This window comes from Lissotriton helveticus, chromosome 9 (assembly GCF_964261635.1).
Source record: "Lissotriton helveticus chromosome 9, aLisHel1.1, whole genome shotgun sequence".
Lineage (NCBI taxonomy): Eukaryota > Metazoa > Chordata > Amphibia > Caudata > Salamandridae > Lissotriton > Lissotriton helveticus.
In genome coordinates, this window is record NC_136070.1 from 751,758,604 (window position 1) to 751,777,871 (window position 19,268).

The following is a 19,268-nucleotide window of genomic DNA, read 5'->3' on the forward strand; positions in this document are numbered from 1 at the left end:
CGCCACACACACACACACAAGTGCACCAAGCGCCCCCCCGCCCACTTACCGCCACTCCGGTCTTCAGCCGCCACCGCGGGGCTCTCTCTAGGGCATGGGAGCCCCGCGTCACCAGCACTGCTTCTCTCCGTAGGCGTGGCTTCTCTCCGTGGGCGCGTGCGTGGGCTTTCGAAGCCGGAAGTCCCGCCCTCTAGGGGACAAGAGGCAGCAGAGGGGCTCGTGAGAGTCTGCTCCGCTGCTGGTATTGCGTATGCCCCAAAAAATGACTTGACACCTTCGGGTAATGTTAGCGCAATATCAAATCGCATTAAATAAAATAAAATAAACACCGCGGCTCCTTCCGCTTTTATCCCATTCAAGATTGACCGGGGCCCGTGGCTCCTTCCCGCCTCGGCCACCATGACAGAAATGGTCAGTTACGCAAATCCACCGCCGCCACCTGTGGCGGGGCCTCCGTCGGTGAATTTGCGGAGGGATCAAAGATAAACCAGCAGGACATGGGGTAAAGGGAGAGGGGCGCGTGCCGCTGCTTGTTAATGTAATTGCAAGTATATAGCGCTTACTAGGATACATCAATGGTTTCTAACAGGGGCCCACGAGCTCTCAAAAGCAAATAAACAATGTCAAAATCTAGGGTTTACTTTGTTGGTCAAATAAAAATTGCCACGAACAATGCATACACGTTTTATTGGACTAGCAGCACGCCGACACCCTGCAGTGAACTCACAGGAGTAGATAAGGTTGTACCCGGGCAGTAAGTCCAAACACAAGTTTGGTAAAGATGCTGGCTTCGGACCTCCCGCTGCCACAAGCAGTCCGTGCACACTGTAGGTAAAACGAGAACTTTTGTGCAAGACGTCCGGGTCCGCCTGGCCAGCCAGGAACGGTGCCTTGAACGAGCAAACAAATAGATCCCACTCCAATTCAGCACGTCCATTCTCACTGGCGCTCACAAAGCGCCAGGACGCTGCAGCCTGGCACCTAGGCGCTGCTCTCTGCTCTTCGCGCTGCGGACACGGGCTCGCTGCTCGGGGGGAGGCGGCGGACAGCAGGCTGCCGAGGTCCAGGCTGTGTGTGGTGTGAGCAGGGGTCCACTCCGGGGCATGCCCGGCCGTCCGCAGCCAAACTGACCACAACAGGTGCCGGGCGCGTAACCAAAGCCGGCGCGGACGGGGCTTCCAGGAGCTGCGAGCGCGGCCCCTGCAGCTAAAATAACCCCAATACACGGAAGTGTGGGAGGTGATGTGCATTGAGAGGGCTCAAGGCATGCATCTTTACAAACCTACTTTCTGAGCTTCCGCTTCTGATTTTTTACATTATCATAACACTTGGAGAACATGATTAAATATGTGTTTTGCCAGTAGGGGGTGGGAATAGCAATTGTCACGAGTAGGGCTTTCACTCCAGAGCCATTGATGGCTCAACGCTGAGTCAGCACCCGTGGGATTGGACTTGGAGATCAGAAAGCACATGAACCCACCGAGCTTACCGCCTCAGTTCTCTTCTCATTCTGGCCTGGCAGTCACGACTCTGCACAGGCTCCTCTTTCCACACCGGTCAGTGGAATTCATGTCTTTGTCAGATGGCATTTTTCAATCTCTTGTTATGAACATCCACTATCCCAGTGGTTCACTCAATCACCCCACCATATAAATGATACCCAGCCCTGGCCTCCAGTGCTAGCCATAAACAAACACATACCATCAATAGGAAAACATGTGAGCTGACATAGAACTGTCCTCACGTCAACGGCGGCCTGCCACCGGAAGACGCTCTAACTGTGACACCCCTAGGGCTGAAGAGGGTTTCTACGCAGCAAAAAAGTTTAATTGGGTGAATTTTCAGCTTCAAATAAAGGAAAGGTTACAATAATGGTTTCACAATGAGAAAGTAAACTCCTTCAATCTACTCGCGGTAGAAATGAAGGAATGTGATACATTTATGTACTCCCTGAGAAATAAAAGTACTCGCATCTTCCATTAGGAGGGAGGGACATGGTCCCTCTTCTAAACCTGATCTGGACCCCTAGCTCAACACACCACTGTGTAGGCATGCACAAGCAGTCAAAAGGCAGAACATGTTGTATAATGCATATATTGTGAAGCTCCCAAATCAATACATGTAAGTCACGTAAATGCAACACATATTGCATTACAAATGCTGTAGGTGTCACATTTGCGAGAGTTATAACTATTGGCATTGTAAATGACAAAGCTATTAATTTCGCTATTTTCAAAAACAAAACCTAAATAAAAAATGTGTCATTTACAATACCAATAGCTCTAACTTTCCTAATACAAGACCTATTGCATTGCAAATGCTTGTTCCTTCCATTCTAGCTGTTCCTGTGGTGTGGCGTGACTTTGGACATCCTGGATGTCAGAAAAGGGGTCTCGTATTGTATATTGGCGGTGTGGTATACTTAATTCTGTGTTTGCTGCTAACTTGGCTGCACTGTCTGCAGAATCATTTCCTTTTGATATTTCATCTGTTCCTTTTGTGTGCGCTTTACATTTTAGCACTGCGATTTTCTCTGGTAACTGACTGGCCTCTAAGAGGGCAGTGATGAGTGTAGCATGCTGTATTCTGGACCCATGTGATGTGAGAAATCCTCTCTCTCTCCACAATGTACCGAAGTTGTGTACAACTCCAAAGGCATATTGTGAATATGTGTAGATGTTAACTGACTTTCCTTTTGCTAAGTGACATGCTCGTGTTAGGGCTATGAGTTCTGCTGCCTGTGCCGACAGTATCTCTATCTTGTGTGCTTCTAAAGTGTCTGTACCATTTGTGACGGCATAGGCTGCTGCTAATTCTCCTGTGGGGAGTCTCATACATGAACCATCAACAAAGAGTGTCATTTCTGCCTTAGCAAGGGGAGTATCTTGTAAATCTGGTCTTGGTTTGGTCACTAAATCTATTATGTCCATACAATCGTGAATTTCTTCAGTAGGAGAGGTCAGTGGCAACAGTGTTGCTGGGTTTAAAATGTTGCAGCGTCTAATCTCAATGTGTGGCTGAAAAAGTGTCATCTCATATCCGGGGAGTCTGGCTATTGTCAGATGCTGTGTTTGTGTTCTGTTTAACAGAAGTTCTACAGCGTGTGGGACCTGAACTATCAGATGATGTCCCAATACAATAGAATCGCTTTGTCTAATAGCTTGTGCAGTAGCTGCTACTGATTTTAGACATGCAGGCAATGCTTGTGCTACTGGATCTAATGTGCTTGAAAAATAACCACATGTTTTATGTTTGTCTGCTCGAAGTTGGGTCAGAACTGATAGTGCTGTACCTGAGTTTTCTGTTACAAATAATGTAAAATCTTTGGTGTAATTAGGTGTTGCCAGCACTGGGGCTTGACACATAGCTTTTTTAAGAGACTGAAAGGCTTGAGTGTGTTCATCTGTCCAGGGTAATTGTGGAGTAGCGCCAGCTTCGAGTGTTGTCAGCTGCACTAATGGTTTAGAAATGAGTGCAAATTGTGGGATCCACTGTCTACAATATGAGGTGAGACCAACAAAGGCTCAAACTTGTTTCTGTGTTGTTGGTTGTGGAATTTGTAGTATGAGCTGGATGCGTTCCTGTGTAAGCTGCCTACCCTCCTTTGACAGCAAGTGCCCTAAGAATGCCACTTGCTGTGAACAAAATTGGAGCTTACCAGGGGAAACTTTATGGCCATTTGCAGCTAGGAATTCTAGTACTAGTAGTGATGCTTCAGCACATGCTGAGTCAGATCTGGCCGTAATGAGGATATCCTCAACATATTGTAGTATGGCTGTATCCGTGGGCATTTGAACAGTATCTAGTTGTCTTTTTAATGCTTGGCTATATACGCTTGGACTCTCTGTGAAACCTTGAGGAGCTCTTGTGAATTGGAAACTTCGTCCTTGTAAGGAGAAGCCAAAAAGGTATTGACTGTCTGGGTGAATAGGTACGCTAAAGAATGTGTTTTTCAAGTCAATGACTGAAAAATGCGTTGCTTCTGCATCTATGGCTGTGAGTAGGGTGGAGATGTCTGGAACAACAGGGTGTTGTGGAATGACACATTTATTTAGCTCTCTCAAATCCACCACTAGTCTGTAGACAGGTGGTGTTCCTGGTTCCACTTTTTTATGGACTGGTAAAACAGGGGAATTGCAAATGTTAGAAGTTGTTTCCTTAATCACACCTGACTGTATTAGGTCCTGAATAATTAACATTAATGCTTGTTCAGCCTGAGGTGGAATTTTGTTTTGCCTTATGCGTGGTAGTTGGGCTCCCTCTTTCAGTGTAACCTTGTGAGGTGTTATTTCCATACATCCTACTGTGGTGAAATCAGTGACCCACAGGGTGTGTGGCAAATCTTTCAAACGCTCATCTAATTCTCTACCTGTGTAGTGGCCCTTGAAATCTCGCAGAAATAGTCTGACATCTGTAGGTGAGCAAACAATGACAGCTCCTAATTCTTTCAATGTTTTTATACCAAGAAAGTTTTCTGGACATGATTTTGTCAATATAAGATCTGTAGTTGTCGTGAGGGGACCAACCTGCAAGGGCAGTGGTTTTGACGTGGCGTTTGTCACAGGTTGTCCGGAGAAACCCAGAGAAATACTTTTTGAACCCGAGAGAGGAGCCTCTGGGACCTCTTGATGGCTTATTGTTGTTTTACTGGCCCCAGTGTCTAGTAGAAATTTCCTATCCTCCCCAAGAAGTCGGACCTCTATAAATGGACCTGTCTGATCTACTGGAATGGGGATTAGGGGCAGTTTGTCATCTTCTCTCTCTGGGCAACATCATGAGAAATCTGGGTAATATTCAGTGTAGGCGCTGTCTATAATATTCATTTGGGCCATTTGTGTTGTCAGTGGAACTGAAGGTGTTGAACTGTCTAGGGAACCATTCTGTTTTGGCTGATATGGGCGTGGCTGGGTCTTACCAGTAGCCAAATTGTGCTTTAAGACTGGGCAATCTTTAACGAAGTGTCCCATCTTCTTGCAATAATTACAAGTGCTTTTTATATTTGTCTGGCTACTTGGTGTCTGTTGACGCTGGGGTGCAGTTTGGGCTACTAATGCTTTCATCTTTGTGTCTTTCATGCGGTTATCATTTTCTTCTTCATCCCTAATGCGATTCTGGTGATATTGTAGCATTTGTAACAGGTGGAGGTGTATGTGCTTGCCAGGTACTTTCTACTTTTAGTACTCTGTCCTTAATGGCTGGCAAGGCGTTATCTACTAATTTGGAAACAAACAGATGCGGGTAAGCTTCACTTGTCGGCGTAAGGCCGCTATTTACCGCAAAACACTTTTCAAGTCTAGTGTAATAATCTCCTATGTCTTCACCATGTTTCTGTTTGCAGGAGGAAATGGCATCCCAGTCCTACTTTTTCACTGTTAGTAACTGTGGTAGCACCTTTAAAATAGTGCCAGGAATTGCTTTTAGTCTGTCTCCTATACCTTGACCTGCTACTCTAGTATTTTCGTCATTCTGAAGTTCAGTCCATCTAATGTGTTCACTTGCTACTTCTCAATCTTTTTCTCTTAGTTTGTCATATAAACCTGATGGCAACAATAATTTCAGAATTGCTGTGATATCAGAAAGAGTATATGTTCCCATCATTAATACATCTCCTAATTCCTTAAAGAATCCAGCAGGATCCTTTGAGTGGGAGGGAACCATCTCTTTCATCCTTAGTAACTCAAGTTTTGTCAAGGGTACATAAATGAAGACTCGTTGTAGCGCTCCATTTGCGTCAGCTCTGGGGTGGACCTCTCTCATGGGGAACTGGCGTGTTTGAGGAAGTCTATTAATTGGTCCACAAGTATTATTGAAAGATTTATATTCAGTCTTTTTCTGGTATTTCTGTCTAAAATCTATAAATGTGTTGAGAAAAACTGAACTATTGTGGAGGAACATGTTATCAGCGCAGTCAGACAGAAAATCTTCGAGTCTTGGATCATGTTTAAAATGAGTGCCACTGAGTGTGATGAGATGTTGTACCACGTAGAGACTTGCTAATCTTTGATGTGAGCGTGGTAATGCTAGAAAAAGCTGGGCTATGAGATCATTGTCATATATCTTATATTAAGAGACCCATAGGGTCGCAGTTCTGGCTATTTCCTCCTCCTCCTCCGGTGTAAGCGGAGGTTCCTGGTCTAACCAGTAGTCTAATGCATTGGATGTATTTTCAAATAACTCATCTGGAGATGACCGTTCAGAGTGACCTTGGAGGAATGTAGGCGGGGGTGTTCGTGAATTAAGGGCGGAAGAACGAACGGGTAGGACTTTTTCAGTAGGTTCAGTAATTTCCTCCTCAAGTTTCTTATTCTCTTCATTTGTTTGCAAGTTTTGCAGAATATGGGTCACGTTACGGGTGAACCTGTCTAGTGCATCATTTATAAGTTCTAGACTAGTGTGGTCGGATGCGGAATCTAATAAGTCAAAAAGTGAAACTGGTACATTTCTTTCCTCTGCTTGTATGTGTTTTATGAAACAGCAAAGGAGGAACCTATACATGTGCATTTTTACAGGGTGTGATCTTCTTGTAGTCATAGCGTTAATGGCTCGTGAGTTCTCTCCAGTACGAAGAAACTCAGAGGCCGCTTGAAGAAACTTGTCAATTGCTGGTAGATGTCTTATTTCTTCCCAGGAGTCATGAAGTATTTTACTTATTCGGCCCGCCTCCCCTGTGTTGCTCGGAGTCTGGTCATAGGGGCAGTCGGGAATTGTTTTACCTGGGTCTGGACCTACGGCACCCCCTTCTGGAATGAGAGGTGGTGCGTTATGTTGTAAAAGGGGTGGCGGAGGCAGAGGGTGTTGAATTACTGGAACCTCATATGGAGGTGGAGTATCTAAGAGGAAATTGGTGAAAGTATCCTCTGGTAGTGGGGCCTGTAGGCTGTGCTGATGCATTGTTAAGGTTTTCAGGTGCAGATGGCAATACAGGATAAAAACCAGTAGAAATGGCTGATTGTTCCCTTTTATTCCTTTCACTAACTACTTCTTTCCATATTTCTTGTAACTGTTCTTTCTTGACCTGCTCTGACATTCTCTTACCCTTTTCAACTTTATGCAATTCCTTCTGTTGCCTCCTATGGGCTTCTTTTCTCCATAATTCTACCGAGTCACTCTGTGACTGGCGGACTCTCTTTTTCTTCCATAACTGTTCCTCTAATTTCATAATACATTCCGTGTCAAAAGTACCATTTTCAGGCCATCTATATCTGTGTTCTAGGTCTTTAGTATAATCCACCCATAAATCACAATAAATAATTGCACCGACACCATGTTTTGCATACATGAAGTGTCCTGGAGTATCCCGAGGAGGAAGGGGAATTTCCTTCTCAAGAATACTCCTTTTGGTTGCCATCTTGCGTATTTTCGAGAAAATAGGCATGATGGCAAGACTTTCAAAGATTTTAGAAGTGAGAAAAACACAAACAGAACAAATATCTTTACCGTACCCACGAAAGAGGTGAGTCCGTCTTTTATACTAGTTTTAGTAGTCCTCACCAAAGATAGGTGAGAAACCAACAAAACGCGTATCTTTACCGCCCCCACAAAAGCTGTGGGTTTGTCTTTATACTTTTCAGCAGTACTCACCGAAAATAACTGGAAGGCCTCTTGAAGATTTTGGAAAAACGCGGCGCGCAGTTTCAAGGTGGGATTTGTAGAACCTCGGACTCGTCTGCTTCGCAGGTTGTGCTTTGGTTCAGGACGTTCCGCTATTTCCTCACCGCCTCGTGTGGATGCTGGGCCGCAGTCGGTCCCCCTCTTCGCCTCGAGGGAGTTAGCGGGAATTCCCCGCCTTGTGCACTTTTGAAGTCCGTCAACGGTCAGGAGGGGACAGTACCGGGTCCAATATCGCCGGCGAGTGGGGGGAAAGGGAATGTCCCTGTTCCGGGCGCCAATTAATGTGGTAAATTAAATTTACTTATTACCTCATTTCTGAATTTCTATGCTTAATAAATCATAATTTCTTGTCAATGCAAAGCGAGGAGTCCGTGGTGCTCAAATGAAGGAGGAGGAGACCAGTAACTCGAGTTAAGGGGAGCGCTTCCAGCACCAAGCGGGCACAGGAGCAATCTCTCAAGTCCCTCTCTTGAAGTGGGGTGTCTTTATTTTCAACAGCAGGACATTTATACAGTCTTGGTCATGAGGCAAAATAGAGGAACAAACAGGTCATGGCAGATAGAGGAACAAAAATCAGCAAGAGGAGCAGATTGTGAAGAAATGGGGGCATGTCTTAGGCTTCCTGAGGGGACTTGCGATGTGAAATAGTCTGACAGTTGGAAGGGGAGGCTTCCTCATTTGGGGTTTGTGCTCGTGCTTCATGTCAAAAACAGGAACCATCTTGTGTAAAACAGGAGCTATCTTGCTGGTTATGGGAATTGGCTGAACCACAAGAGTCAAAAAGAGGAACTATCTTGTGTAAAACAGAGACCATCTGCTCTCTGGCTTGCAGTAACTATTTCTTAAAACAGGAACTATCTGCTGGTTCTGGGAATTGGCTGAAGCACAGGAAGGGGTGGTCAATGAACTAAGATGCCAGGTGCAGGGTGTCTTACAGTTAAGAACAGGAACTATCTGCTGCTGGTTCCCAGAATTGGCAGAACCACAGAAATGTGTGTGTTCACAGTGTACAACCTTGTGCTTCCTCTTTCAGTTGGGGGTGGTCACAGGGCAGTTGGTGTGACAGGCTGAGTTACCAACAATGGACAGGATGTGGCTGAGTCTCTGGCACAACTGGGGGAAGGCACACAGGCAGGCTTCTTGGAATTGGCTCGATCACAAGGAGCAGGGGGTTGTGCAAGATTCAATGGGGATGTGAAGGACAGTTTTCAGACAAGTTGCTGAGAGCATGTCACACACAAAATGGGTGTTTGTCTGAGAAAAATGGCTGTCAGGCAGAAACCGGGAAATGATGGGGCACAATTGTCAATTTTATTTCCACACTAACAAAAAAGAGTAGGGAAAAAGACTGGGAGAGTAGGCTCTGCCTCCTGGTATACTCCTGAGCTCAGAATCATAAGAAAAGATTGTAAGAAGCTCAAGCGTACTTGGAGGAAAAATTGGAGCAATACAAACAGAGATATATATCATGCTGCTATTAGATCATACAAAATTGCCCTTAGAGAGGCCAAGACCATATTCTTCGACGAAAGAATCAAAAATTCCTCTAATTCCACCAGAGAATCCTATCAGATTATTAAAGAACTACTGAAAGTCTCTGAACCCCCTATGTCTCAAGAGTCGTCAGGAGCTAAGTGTGATGAATTTGCAAACTATTTTGACCTACAAATCAAAAATATATTAACTACCCTGCCTCAACTGGTCACCCACACTAATATCGACAGCCTGCTCCCGGCCGTTGGCCCTCAGCTTAACGCTTTTAATCCAGTCTCAGGTGAGGAATTCCTCACAGTTCTAGCAGCCATGAAAAGCGGCTCCCCAAGTGACCCGGTCCCTATGCGGTTTCTTAAACAGATTGCTACTACCATTGCTATTCCAGCAACTGAGCTCATTAACACCTCACTTTCCCAGGGCATTGTTCCGCCCAGTTGGAAAGGGGCCATTGTAAAGGCCCTCTTAAAGAAACCACACCTTGACCCATTGGAGATGGCAAACTTTAGACCCATCTCACTACTCCCAGGACTCAGTAAGATCACAGAAAAACTGGTGAATTTCCAACTTTCCCACTTTCTGGAGTCAAACAAACTTCTGCAGAGCTCTCAAACTGGATTTCGCCCAGGCCAGGGCACTGATACGGCCCTCCTCTCCGTCATCGAGGAGGCAAGGTGCATCTTGGACTCAGGGGGATCAGTGGCAGTGATCCTCCTGGATCTTAGTGCAGCCTTTGACACGGTTAACCACCGTGTCCTGATCCAGCGCCTGGCTGAGGTGGGTGTAAGGGGTTCCGCCCTGGCTTGGTTAACATCTTACCTGAACAACCGCACTTTTCAGGTCTGGGAAGGCAACTCACGATCTGCTTCAATCCCCCTCCAATGTGGTGTGCCTCAGGGCTCTTCTCTAAGCCCCACATTGTTTAATGTGTACATGGCCCCCCTGCAGGATGTGGTTGTCCTGTATGGGTTTAAAATTGTTAGCTACGGAGGAGCTACGCCTGCAACCAAGATGGCCACATAGGCTCCCGGCTCCGCTGACCTCCGTCCCCCGCCGGATAATCCTGTTACAAATCCTGACTTTCCACCCTGCCTCCGGGTGTGTGAACCACTAGGTTCCATTTTGGTGCAATCCCGGGATTTTTTCCAGCTTTCTAGACGAAGTTACGTCGAGTTTTAATTTTGGGCCTACACCAGCTTTTGAGCCGGGGACTCTAGTACTGGCCCAGCCGGGTTCCAGTTGAATAACAACGGCTGTGGGTGATCGTCAGGGTCCGGTCCTTGGATGTGGAAAAATTTTCGAGCCCGATTTTGACGGCGGTTGTTTCTCTAGCATACAACCGACGGAGGGTTGACGAGGCACAACAGTGCGCTGAGGGTGTGGGTCCCTCGCCCGGAGACCCGGTCTGACCCCCGCCGGTGTTTTCCGGGACGGGATCTACGCTTGCCAACGAAACCTTGACCGCGACCTTGGTAAGCCCTCGGCCTCCCTCTGCGACAGTCAGTCCCAGGATTAATTTATTCCCCCCGGGTTGGCCGGGCCTCGGGGGGACGCGAACCTGGATATCTCGGAACAGGAGTCTGTGGGACGGACTGAGTCTGAACCGTCGATACGATCTGTATTGGCAGCGCTCTGGGCCTTCCATTCCCAGGTGGAGTCCATGTTCTGGAAATCGATTGCAACTGCACACGGTCTCGGACAAGTGGGACCGGACCCTATACAGTCTCAATATCCTGATCACTCTATATCGCCCACGGCAGTCCCCATAGCAGCGATGGGCCCCGTGCCACGAGAGGTGTCGGAGCTTCATTCTAACGTGATGGCCGATGATCGTGTACTCGACGTGCCCTATGAATCGACAAGCCCATCAGCATCGCCCTCCTAGCTTGTTCTCATTGTTGCTCCCCTTCCAGATGCTCGTGCTTGGAACTTTCTGTGGAATGGTTCGGTGTCTTCTCACTCTTCGAAATTTTCAATATCCTTACAGGGACAAAGATGCAGAGTGCCTATGTCGCTGAGGGTCACCGTTGCTACCGATGGAACTTCCAGAGACCTCATAACTTTGCCTCGACCCACATGGAACTCTTCTGAACTATTTTCACATTTTGACTATCCTGTGGAGGAAACACTCTGTCTGGAAGGGGCCCGTATGATTGACCGGAAGGGTCAAGGATGAGACTGATTGTTGGGGTTTGGCACCATATATTTTTGAACTGGGTTCCGTCGCCATTGTGTTGACGTGAGGCATGGTGGTGTTTACTGTTCCCCCTATTTCGTTTTTAACTTTGCTTTTCTACAGATTTCGGTGCTTAATACGGGGATGCTTGGTTCTCGCGGGGGGGAGGGGGTACCGGGGGCCCGTATTGAGATGTCCTCCTCCAAGTTTTACTACTTTTAGTACTTAGATGGGGCGACAGGCACGCAGCTAGTTGGGGATAGGGCGCAAGCCACATGCTGGGGTGCAGGGTGGGGGAGGGGTGTTTTTGTTTAGATTTGTATTTGTAGTTTTTCTTTCGTTATCCTTTATAATCCTGATCTAGTTGGTGTTATTGCATTGCGCGTTTGTATTTTGGATGGATGGGTTCTGGGTATTACTGGCATAATTAACCTAATCGTTGCGTGGTCCCTTGATGTGTCCGAGATGCGGCTGCTGTATCGTAATGTTTATCGCTCCACCCTTTCCCCTCCCTTCTACTTTGAATTGCTGCTCGATATTTATCCTGTTTCCAGGGGGGTTAGGATTGAAGGTTGGCAATTAACTGAATATCCTGAATTTCATGTGGCCGATTACCTGCAATGGCTTATGAGAATGCTTGGTGATAGTTCCCATCCACTATATTCTGTATGTAAATTGGTCATCCTTTCATATCGCAATGTAAGTCACTGCTATTGTATTCCATTGTTTTGTTTATTCAATAAAAAGAAATTTAAAAAAAAAAGTGTTAGCTCTGCCGACGACACTCAATTGGTCGTCTCACTCTCCCAACTTCATCAATGTCCGGACAACTTTCATTCTTGCCTGACGAATACATGCCTGGATGTGTGACTCCTCTCTCAAACTGAATGGGTCAAAAACCGAAATCATGGTACTGGGTCACAAGGGCACCATTCCTCTTACTACCATCTGGCCTGCTTGTCTAGGGGATCCCCCCCCCAGCCCAAAAAAGTAATTAAAAGCTTAGGGGTCTGGTTGGAACAGGATCTTTCACTTAAAACACAAGCAAAAAAAACAACAGGAATCTGCTTTGGCCTTCTACGGTCTGCCCGTAAAGTTCTTCCCCAACACTCTAGGAAACTGTTAGTGCAGGGACTAGTTTTGTCCAGACTGGACTACAGTAATGCCATCTTTTTGGGGGCCCCGGAAGCCACCATTAATAAACTTCAGCAGACACAAAATGCCGCAGCTAGGCTTTTAACGGGTACTTCAGTTAGGATGTCAGCAAAACCCGCACTTAAATCGCTGCATTGGCTCCCCATCCGTGAAAGGATTAAGTTTAAATCCTTATGTATCGTCCATAAACTTCTTCACGGTAAGGGACCTGCCATCATGAAGAGTCTAGTTACACCCTACAAGGCTAACAGGCCTCTGCTCTCTGACAACGAGTGCCTTGCGAGAGTGCCAAGATTCAAGAAGACTCGCACAGGAGGCCGCCTTTTTTCGGTTAATGCGGCTTCACTGTGGAACTCCCTTCCTTTTAAATTGCGCATGGAACCCTGTCATCTGCATTTCCGGAAGCTCCTGAAAACCTACCTCTTCCCCAAGTGACCTTTTGTCTTCCATTCTCCCTCTTGAGCCGGACTCTAGTGCAGCGCTGGGATGCCTCCGGGTAACCATGCGCTTTATAAAACTGATTCCATTCCATTCCATTCCATTCCATGGGGTGGCCACATGGGGGAGGTGGAGTTTAGAGGCCTCTGGTCTCTGCCGGACTCTGGGCTCTACATCAACCTCTGGAGCTTCGGCTGATTCATCTTGCACTCAAAGCATTCCTTCCCTCTGTCCGGGGAAGAGTAGTGCAGGTGTTCACGGACAACACCACCGCCATGTGGTACTGCAACAAACTAGGTGGTGTGGGATCGTGGACCCTATGTCAGGAGGCCCTCTGCCTCTGGACATGGCTGGAAGATCCGGGCATATCCCTGATGGTTTAACACCTGGCAGGTTCCATGAACACCAGGGTGGACAAACTCTGCCGCAGGTGCATGATTGATCACAAATGGCGTTTTCACTCTGAGGTGGTGCAAGGTCTCTTTCAGCAGTGGGTAGAGCCTTGGTTAGATCTATTCGCCACTTAAGAGAACGCACAATGTTCGCAGTTCTGCGCTTTGAAATTTCCATGGCGGTACTTGCTAGGCGACACTTTTTGTTGCGAGTCGAGTTGCGGTCTTCCATACACATTTCCGCCTATACCACTTATGCCCAGAGTGCTGAAGAAGATCAAGCTCAACTGGGCCCAAGTCATTCTTGTGGTTTCGGATTGGGCACAAAGAGTCTGGTATCCCAAGATGCTGAACATGGCCATCCATCCTCCGATCCAACTACCTCTTCAAGAGGTTCTTCTGTCGCAGCAGCAGGGGACGGTCCTCCACCCAAACCTGTCCAGCCTCCACCACCTTGCGTGGAGATTGAGTGGCGGCAGTTAACGTTGTTTGACCTGCCTCCCGGGGTCTGCGATTTTATCTTGGTAGCCAGGCGTCTCTCCACTTAGACGGTATACGCCTGCCGATGGAACAAATTTGTGGCATGGTGCACAGCAAAGGCTGTGGATCCTCTTTCCGCCCCTCTTTCTGAGGTCCTCTTGTTCCTCCTTTCTCTGGCCCAGCAGGGCTCTGCTCTGGGTACTCTCAAAGGCTACCTCTCGGTCATTTCAGCCTTTATTAGGCTTCTGATCAGCCTTCTCTTATCAAGTCCACTGACTCACTGCCCTCCACTATTCGCAGGGAATCCAATCTACAGATCTTTCGTCGACTTCTCAAAACTCATCTCTTCACGAACCCCCACTAACCGGACATGCCTTGCCCCCGCTCTGTCCAAACCTAGCGCTACGAGGCCTCAGGGTAGTAACGCGCTTTATAAAACCCCTTTCATTCATTCATCCATTCATTCATACTTATCTTTTTCCTCCTATTCCCTTTGTAGTGCCCCAGTGGGATTTGAACTTGGTTCTTACCTATGCCACTTTGAAAACTGCCTTTCTGGTGGCCATCACCTCTGCTCACAGGGTGAGTGAGCTCCAAGCACTTTCTTCCAAGCCTCCTTTTCTGGTTGTTCATTCGGACAAGATTGTCCTAAGAAATGGGCCATCTCCTCTTCCCAAGGTGGTTACTTCTCTCCACATTGGCCAAATCATCACTTTGCCCACCTTCTTTCCGCCTCCTTCAATAGAGGCAGTGAGGCCCCACCACCTGGATCCAAAACATGTGCTTTCCTTTCAATTGGATCGCACAAAACAATTCCGGGTGGACGACCAGCTCTTTGTTGGTTATGTGGGCGCTAAGAAAGATCGGGCTGTGCACAAACAGACTATCTCCCGGCGGGTTGTTCTGTGCTTTAAAGCCTGCTATTTGGCAAAGAAGGAACCTCCAGTGGGTCTGCACGCCCATTCCACCAGGGTGATAGCTGCTTTGGGATGAGGAGTCTTCCTAAATGACATCTGTCAGGCAGCTACGTGGGCATCGTAGCACACATTTACCAAACACTACTGCCTGGAAAGCCAAGTCCGGAGAGACCGCTTTTTGGGCCGTTCTATTCTCCAGGATCTTCTGGTGTGAACTTAGTTGTAGACCCACCTCTGGGGTAAGTATTGCTGGGGTATCTGGTTTAAGGTAAGGAATACATAACTGTTTCTTTCAGATGAACAAGTTACTTACCTTCGGTAACGATATATCTGTGGGAAACATAAATTGTTTATAGATTCCTTACCGCCCCACCCATCCTCCCCGTTCTGCGAACTGACTTCAAGGGTTAAGGACATCCTTTCAGGGCCCTAGTTTTGTGCACCAGTGGTCCGTGTCTTGCATGGCTCTGCGCTTTTTGTGTGGAAAGTCGTGTACAGAACTGACGTCGGCGCGTAAAGGCGGTGTCTATGTAGCTACCGCTACGTCATCCTGGCGACCACTACGCCAACGGCAAACGTGAATTTGACCACCAGCTTCTGACTGGGTACTGCTGACCAAAAATTTTCTGGATCCAGTCTGACATCTGGGGGTAATTCTAAGGTAAGGAATCTTTAGCTAACCAATGTTTCTTACAGATATATCGTTATTGAAGGTAAGTAACTTGTTCATTAGTGACTTTCCATTACAGTGTGGCCTCCAGTTTGAAGACCCTGCAATAATCATCTGACTGCACTGTATTGAGCCCGCTTTTTTTTAGTCTGCTGCTGTTCTATCCTGTCAGAAAAGGTAATTAAACGCACAGTGCCACCTTGCGCTGCAAATTACAGATAACTAATGTAAATAGAATGTGCAACTCACTCAGTTAATCTTTATACAACAGAAAACCAGAAGAAAAAGAATCCTAGAGGTGAGGCTTATTTATCTGCAGCAGTAAAGAAAAAATGTAGAGAGGCTGAAGATTTTGGGCTACACCCCCCACACCCCCACATGTAGTGTTATTTTTAATGTTGGGTGCTTATGTGTATGATTGATGACAAAAGAACAGAAATTGATGGATGTGTCTATTTTCATTGATCCGGTTTTGCGTTACAGTGGTATGCCACTTCTCACTAACTTAAGTAGTCTCTGTGACTTTATGGAGTTAAACACATTCACATACCAGACTAGGGTAAACAAAAAAAAACATAGTGCAGTTTGAAGTGCAGTACCCTCTCGTGTGTGGAGGTATCTGTTTCTGGTTATGTGCAAAAAAACGTTTGCGTTTGGTTAGGTGTTTAGTGGCAGTTTCTTAAACTGTTGGTACATTTCCCTAACCCCTGTTTGTGTTGAGGACATTTTAGAAAGAAGATAATTTACTTGTATATAAACAGACTTCTTTTATGTTTCACTTTATTGGATGATTTGATACTTACTAAGCCACTACACGTTAGATTTAAACTGGGATGGGGTATTATTAGAATGGACCCTTCTTCCCTGCACCAGAAGGATCTGCACATGGTATGGTAGACTTTAAATTGGAGTCTCTGTCTCAGTGGGGACGAGTGTGTTGTCATTATAGGAGACTCCATGGACTGTGCAATCAAAAGTACCCCAGAAGAGCAACATGTCTGCGCCCGCTTTATATGTCCATGGGGCTCTTTGGTATTATAGAAGGGGCTACATATAGACTCTTCCACAGCCTCTTGTGTTTCACAGATGGCGCTCTCCCTCTGTGTGTTGGAGAGCTTCCTCATTTGCGTAGGGGTATGGGACTCTTCAAATTAGGAAATGGACACTGCACCCGTATTGCATTACTGATGTTTGCACAGAAGCAAAGGAACTACCAGGTTCAGCACAGTCCGTTCGCACCTTGAAAGGAAAGAAAGGGGGTCCCCATGGACCCTCAGATCTCTCCCTGCATGTGGCCGCAGTCCATCATTGTACGGGTCTTTCAGGGATTTCTGCCCATTTCATGTCGAAGATGGGCTGCCTGAGCAGTAAAAAGGCAGACCAGTCTGCCTTTCACTAATACACTGCCCCCCCCCCGCTTATTCAGTGTAGTAGGGTGAACTGACCTGGGCTGTGCTTGGTGTACCCAGTTAACATTGTACCACAGTGTAGACCAGGGCAGTGCGCCCAATCTGTAAGATGGGCCCTTGTGTTCCCAATTAATAATGTACATATTTTTGCCAATGACCTGTTCTTCTGTTTTGTAGTCTGTTCAAAATCTTCCTCTGGCTACATCTTCACAACCTCTCTCTACATGAGCTATGTGCTTTTGTTGCAATGTTTGAATATAGGCTTTCAGAACAGTCTTTCCCAAATAGAGGCCAGAAGCCTTAGAATGTGAAGCTTTTTTGTTTAGATTTTTAAACAAGTTGCATTTTGGATAGGAAACACGTTAAGCGAAGAGCCATGAGCTGTGATCTGACACCTGACGTGTATAAACATTAAAAACTTATTTTGCTTCTGCATTGGAAAGTAGATATGGGTTATCTACATTATTTCTTATTCATCAGTGTTTGAACACATATTTCAAAATGAGGAATTAAAGAAAGGAAAGATGCTTAGTGAGAATCTTTTAGTTTATCTCAAAAGAAAAATCTGTTCAAAGCATTTTTTTTTTTAATACTGACTATGCAAAAGAAAAACCCTTCAACGTTTTTGTTTCAAAACGATAATACTGTCTGTTCTAATAAGGAAATGGCAAGGTTCCATACCCAAACATCATTTTTAACATGTTGTTTTCTTTCATCCTTAGTTTTATCAGGAAGAATATCCCCCTGATTGGATTCAAATCTGTGAAGATCAAGAACGATGGAAAGAAACGACTTTACAATATCTTCAGCTCCCCTCAAGAGATGTGTTCCTCCCATGTTCTTGTACCTTCAGAGGACCACAACCAACTGCTCTCTGGTCCCTCCTTCCGTGGCTACATAAACATATGCAACAGTTTTGGCGACCCCAGTAGTGGTCTGCATCCTGTTCCTGGCACTCCCATTCTTAAAATCCCTGAAGGCCTCAAGCAGAGATTTATGCCTTTTGGGGCAACCACTGCAACCAGGACTGGTAGGTTAAGGGAGGATGATGCACAAGTGACCCATTGTGAACCCATGTGGATGGATGGTGTGAAGAGAAAGAAAAAGAAAAAAATGCTTGGGAAGGTGGAGGCGGTTCTAGATCAGTTGCTGTGTGTAAGGCAGGAGGAAATGGACAGAGAAGGTGCCTGCGGTAACTCTCCTGAGATGGATCAGGACTCTCGAGGCTCCTGTCTCGCCGCCAAGGGCCTGTCCATCACCGATAATACAATAAAAAAGAGAAAGAAAAAGAAGCGAGACAAGGAGCATGCAGACGTCTCTGTGACAGCCCTAGAAGTGAAAGACACCCTGAGAGACGAAGGCTTTTTATCTGTGATCAAGGAAGAGGCAATTACAGAGCCATCGGATGGCATCTCAGATGAGACTTTTAGGATTCAACACAGTAAAAAGAAAAAGAAGCACCAATCTCAGGAAATTCTGGAAGAGAGATCCCCCCCCCACAGCTGCTGAACTGGGCTCTGTGTTTAAGAAGAAAAGCGTGAAGTGGTATGCAGCCACCGACTACTCAACTAAACAAGAAGAAATTAGGAGCTTCCCAATCCACCTCCAAGTGGACAAACTGCTTACAAATAATCAAGCTCATCTCTGCCAAGGTATCTCCGGTCTCATCTGCAGGTATCCACCTTTAAAGTAAGAGTGGAACTGTGTGGCTTATTTGAGGACTTCCCACTGGGGGTTGATGTGGTATAACCATCTGTGAAGTTTGATGGGACTGTGTTAGAACTGTTCCTGATACTTTTATCCATTTAAGAACCTATATGGAGGTGGTTTCTCCTTCTCTGTGACTGCCTGTACTGTTCCTGACTCTTGAACTCCTTTTTGCTGTGTTACTGCATTCCGTTAAGGAGTACTTTTTCTTCATTTATAATAAACAAGTCATATGCTTGACTGGCGATGAGTTTTTGTGCTCAGTTGACAGATCATTTTTCGTGATCTCTTTATGTAAAAGTTTTGATGACACCACAAGCTGAGTGTTTTTAAGTGTAAAAAAATGCTTTATTAACCCCTTCAGTGCTAATGACAAGGGTAACTCGTCATGGAGTTTCCATTGATTTCAATGGAAAGTCAATGGAAGTGCATCATGTGCCTTAGCAGCCAAGTGGTTAAAGAGTAGACAACAGAAAGCATTTACAACTAATGAAAATAAACATCCTTAAGTCAATCGAAACAAATATTGAAAAATAAAGAAATATGAAAAAATACACCAATCTCTCAAATTGAAGAAAGAAAAAACATACATCAACCATTTAACATAAGCATAGCATATAATAGTAAACAAATCTAAGAACTTGAATTGAAATATATAAGCAAAATGCTAAACAAGTGCATTTTAATCATTTTTATAAGGAGACAAATAAAGGAAAAAGTAAGAAAAGAAAGGAAAGAAGGGGAAGAGAAAAAAGAGAAATATAATACTATATTAAATCCTGTAGCAAACGGTTAACAACTATGCAATATTAGAATAAATAT

At 45.8% G+C, this 19,268-nt stretch overlaps 1 protein-coding gene across 1 annotated transcript in view; it reads left to right on the top strand.

Annotated features, from left to right (window-relative positions):
* Positions 1 to 18,686, top strand: part of POLR1G (RNA polymerase I subunit G) — a 104,964-nt gene extending 86,278 nt beyond the window's left edge. The window contains exon 3 of the mRNA XM_078660885.1: positions 17,462 to 18,686. Within this exon, the coding sequence (XP_078517011.1) occupies positions 17,462 to 18,248 (787 nt within the window). The 3' untranslated portion in view covers positions 18,249 to 18,686. The remainder of the gene's footprint in view (positions 1 to 17,461) is intronic.
* Positions 18,687 to 19,268: the final 582 nt, after the last annotated feature.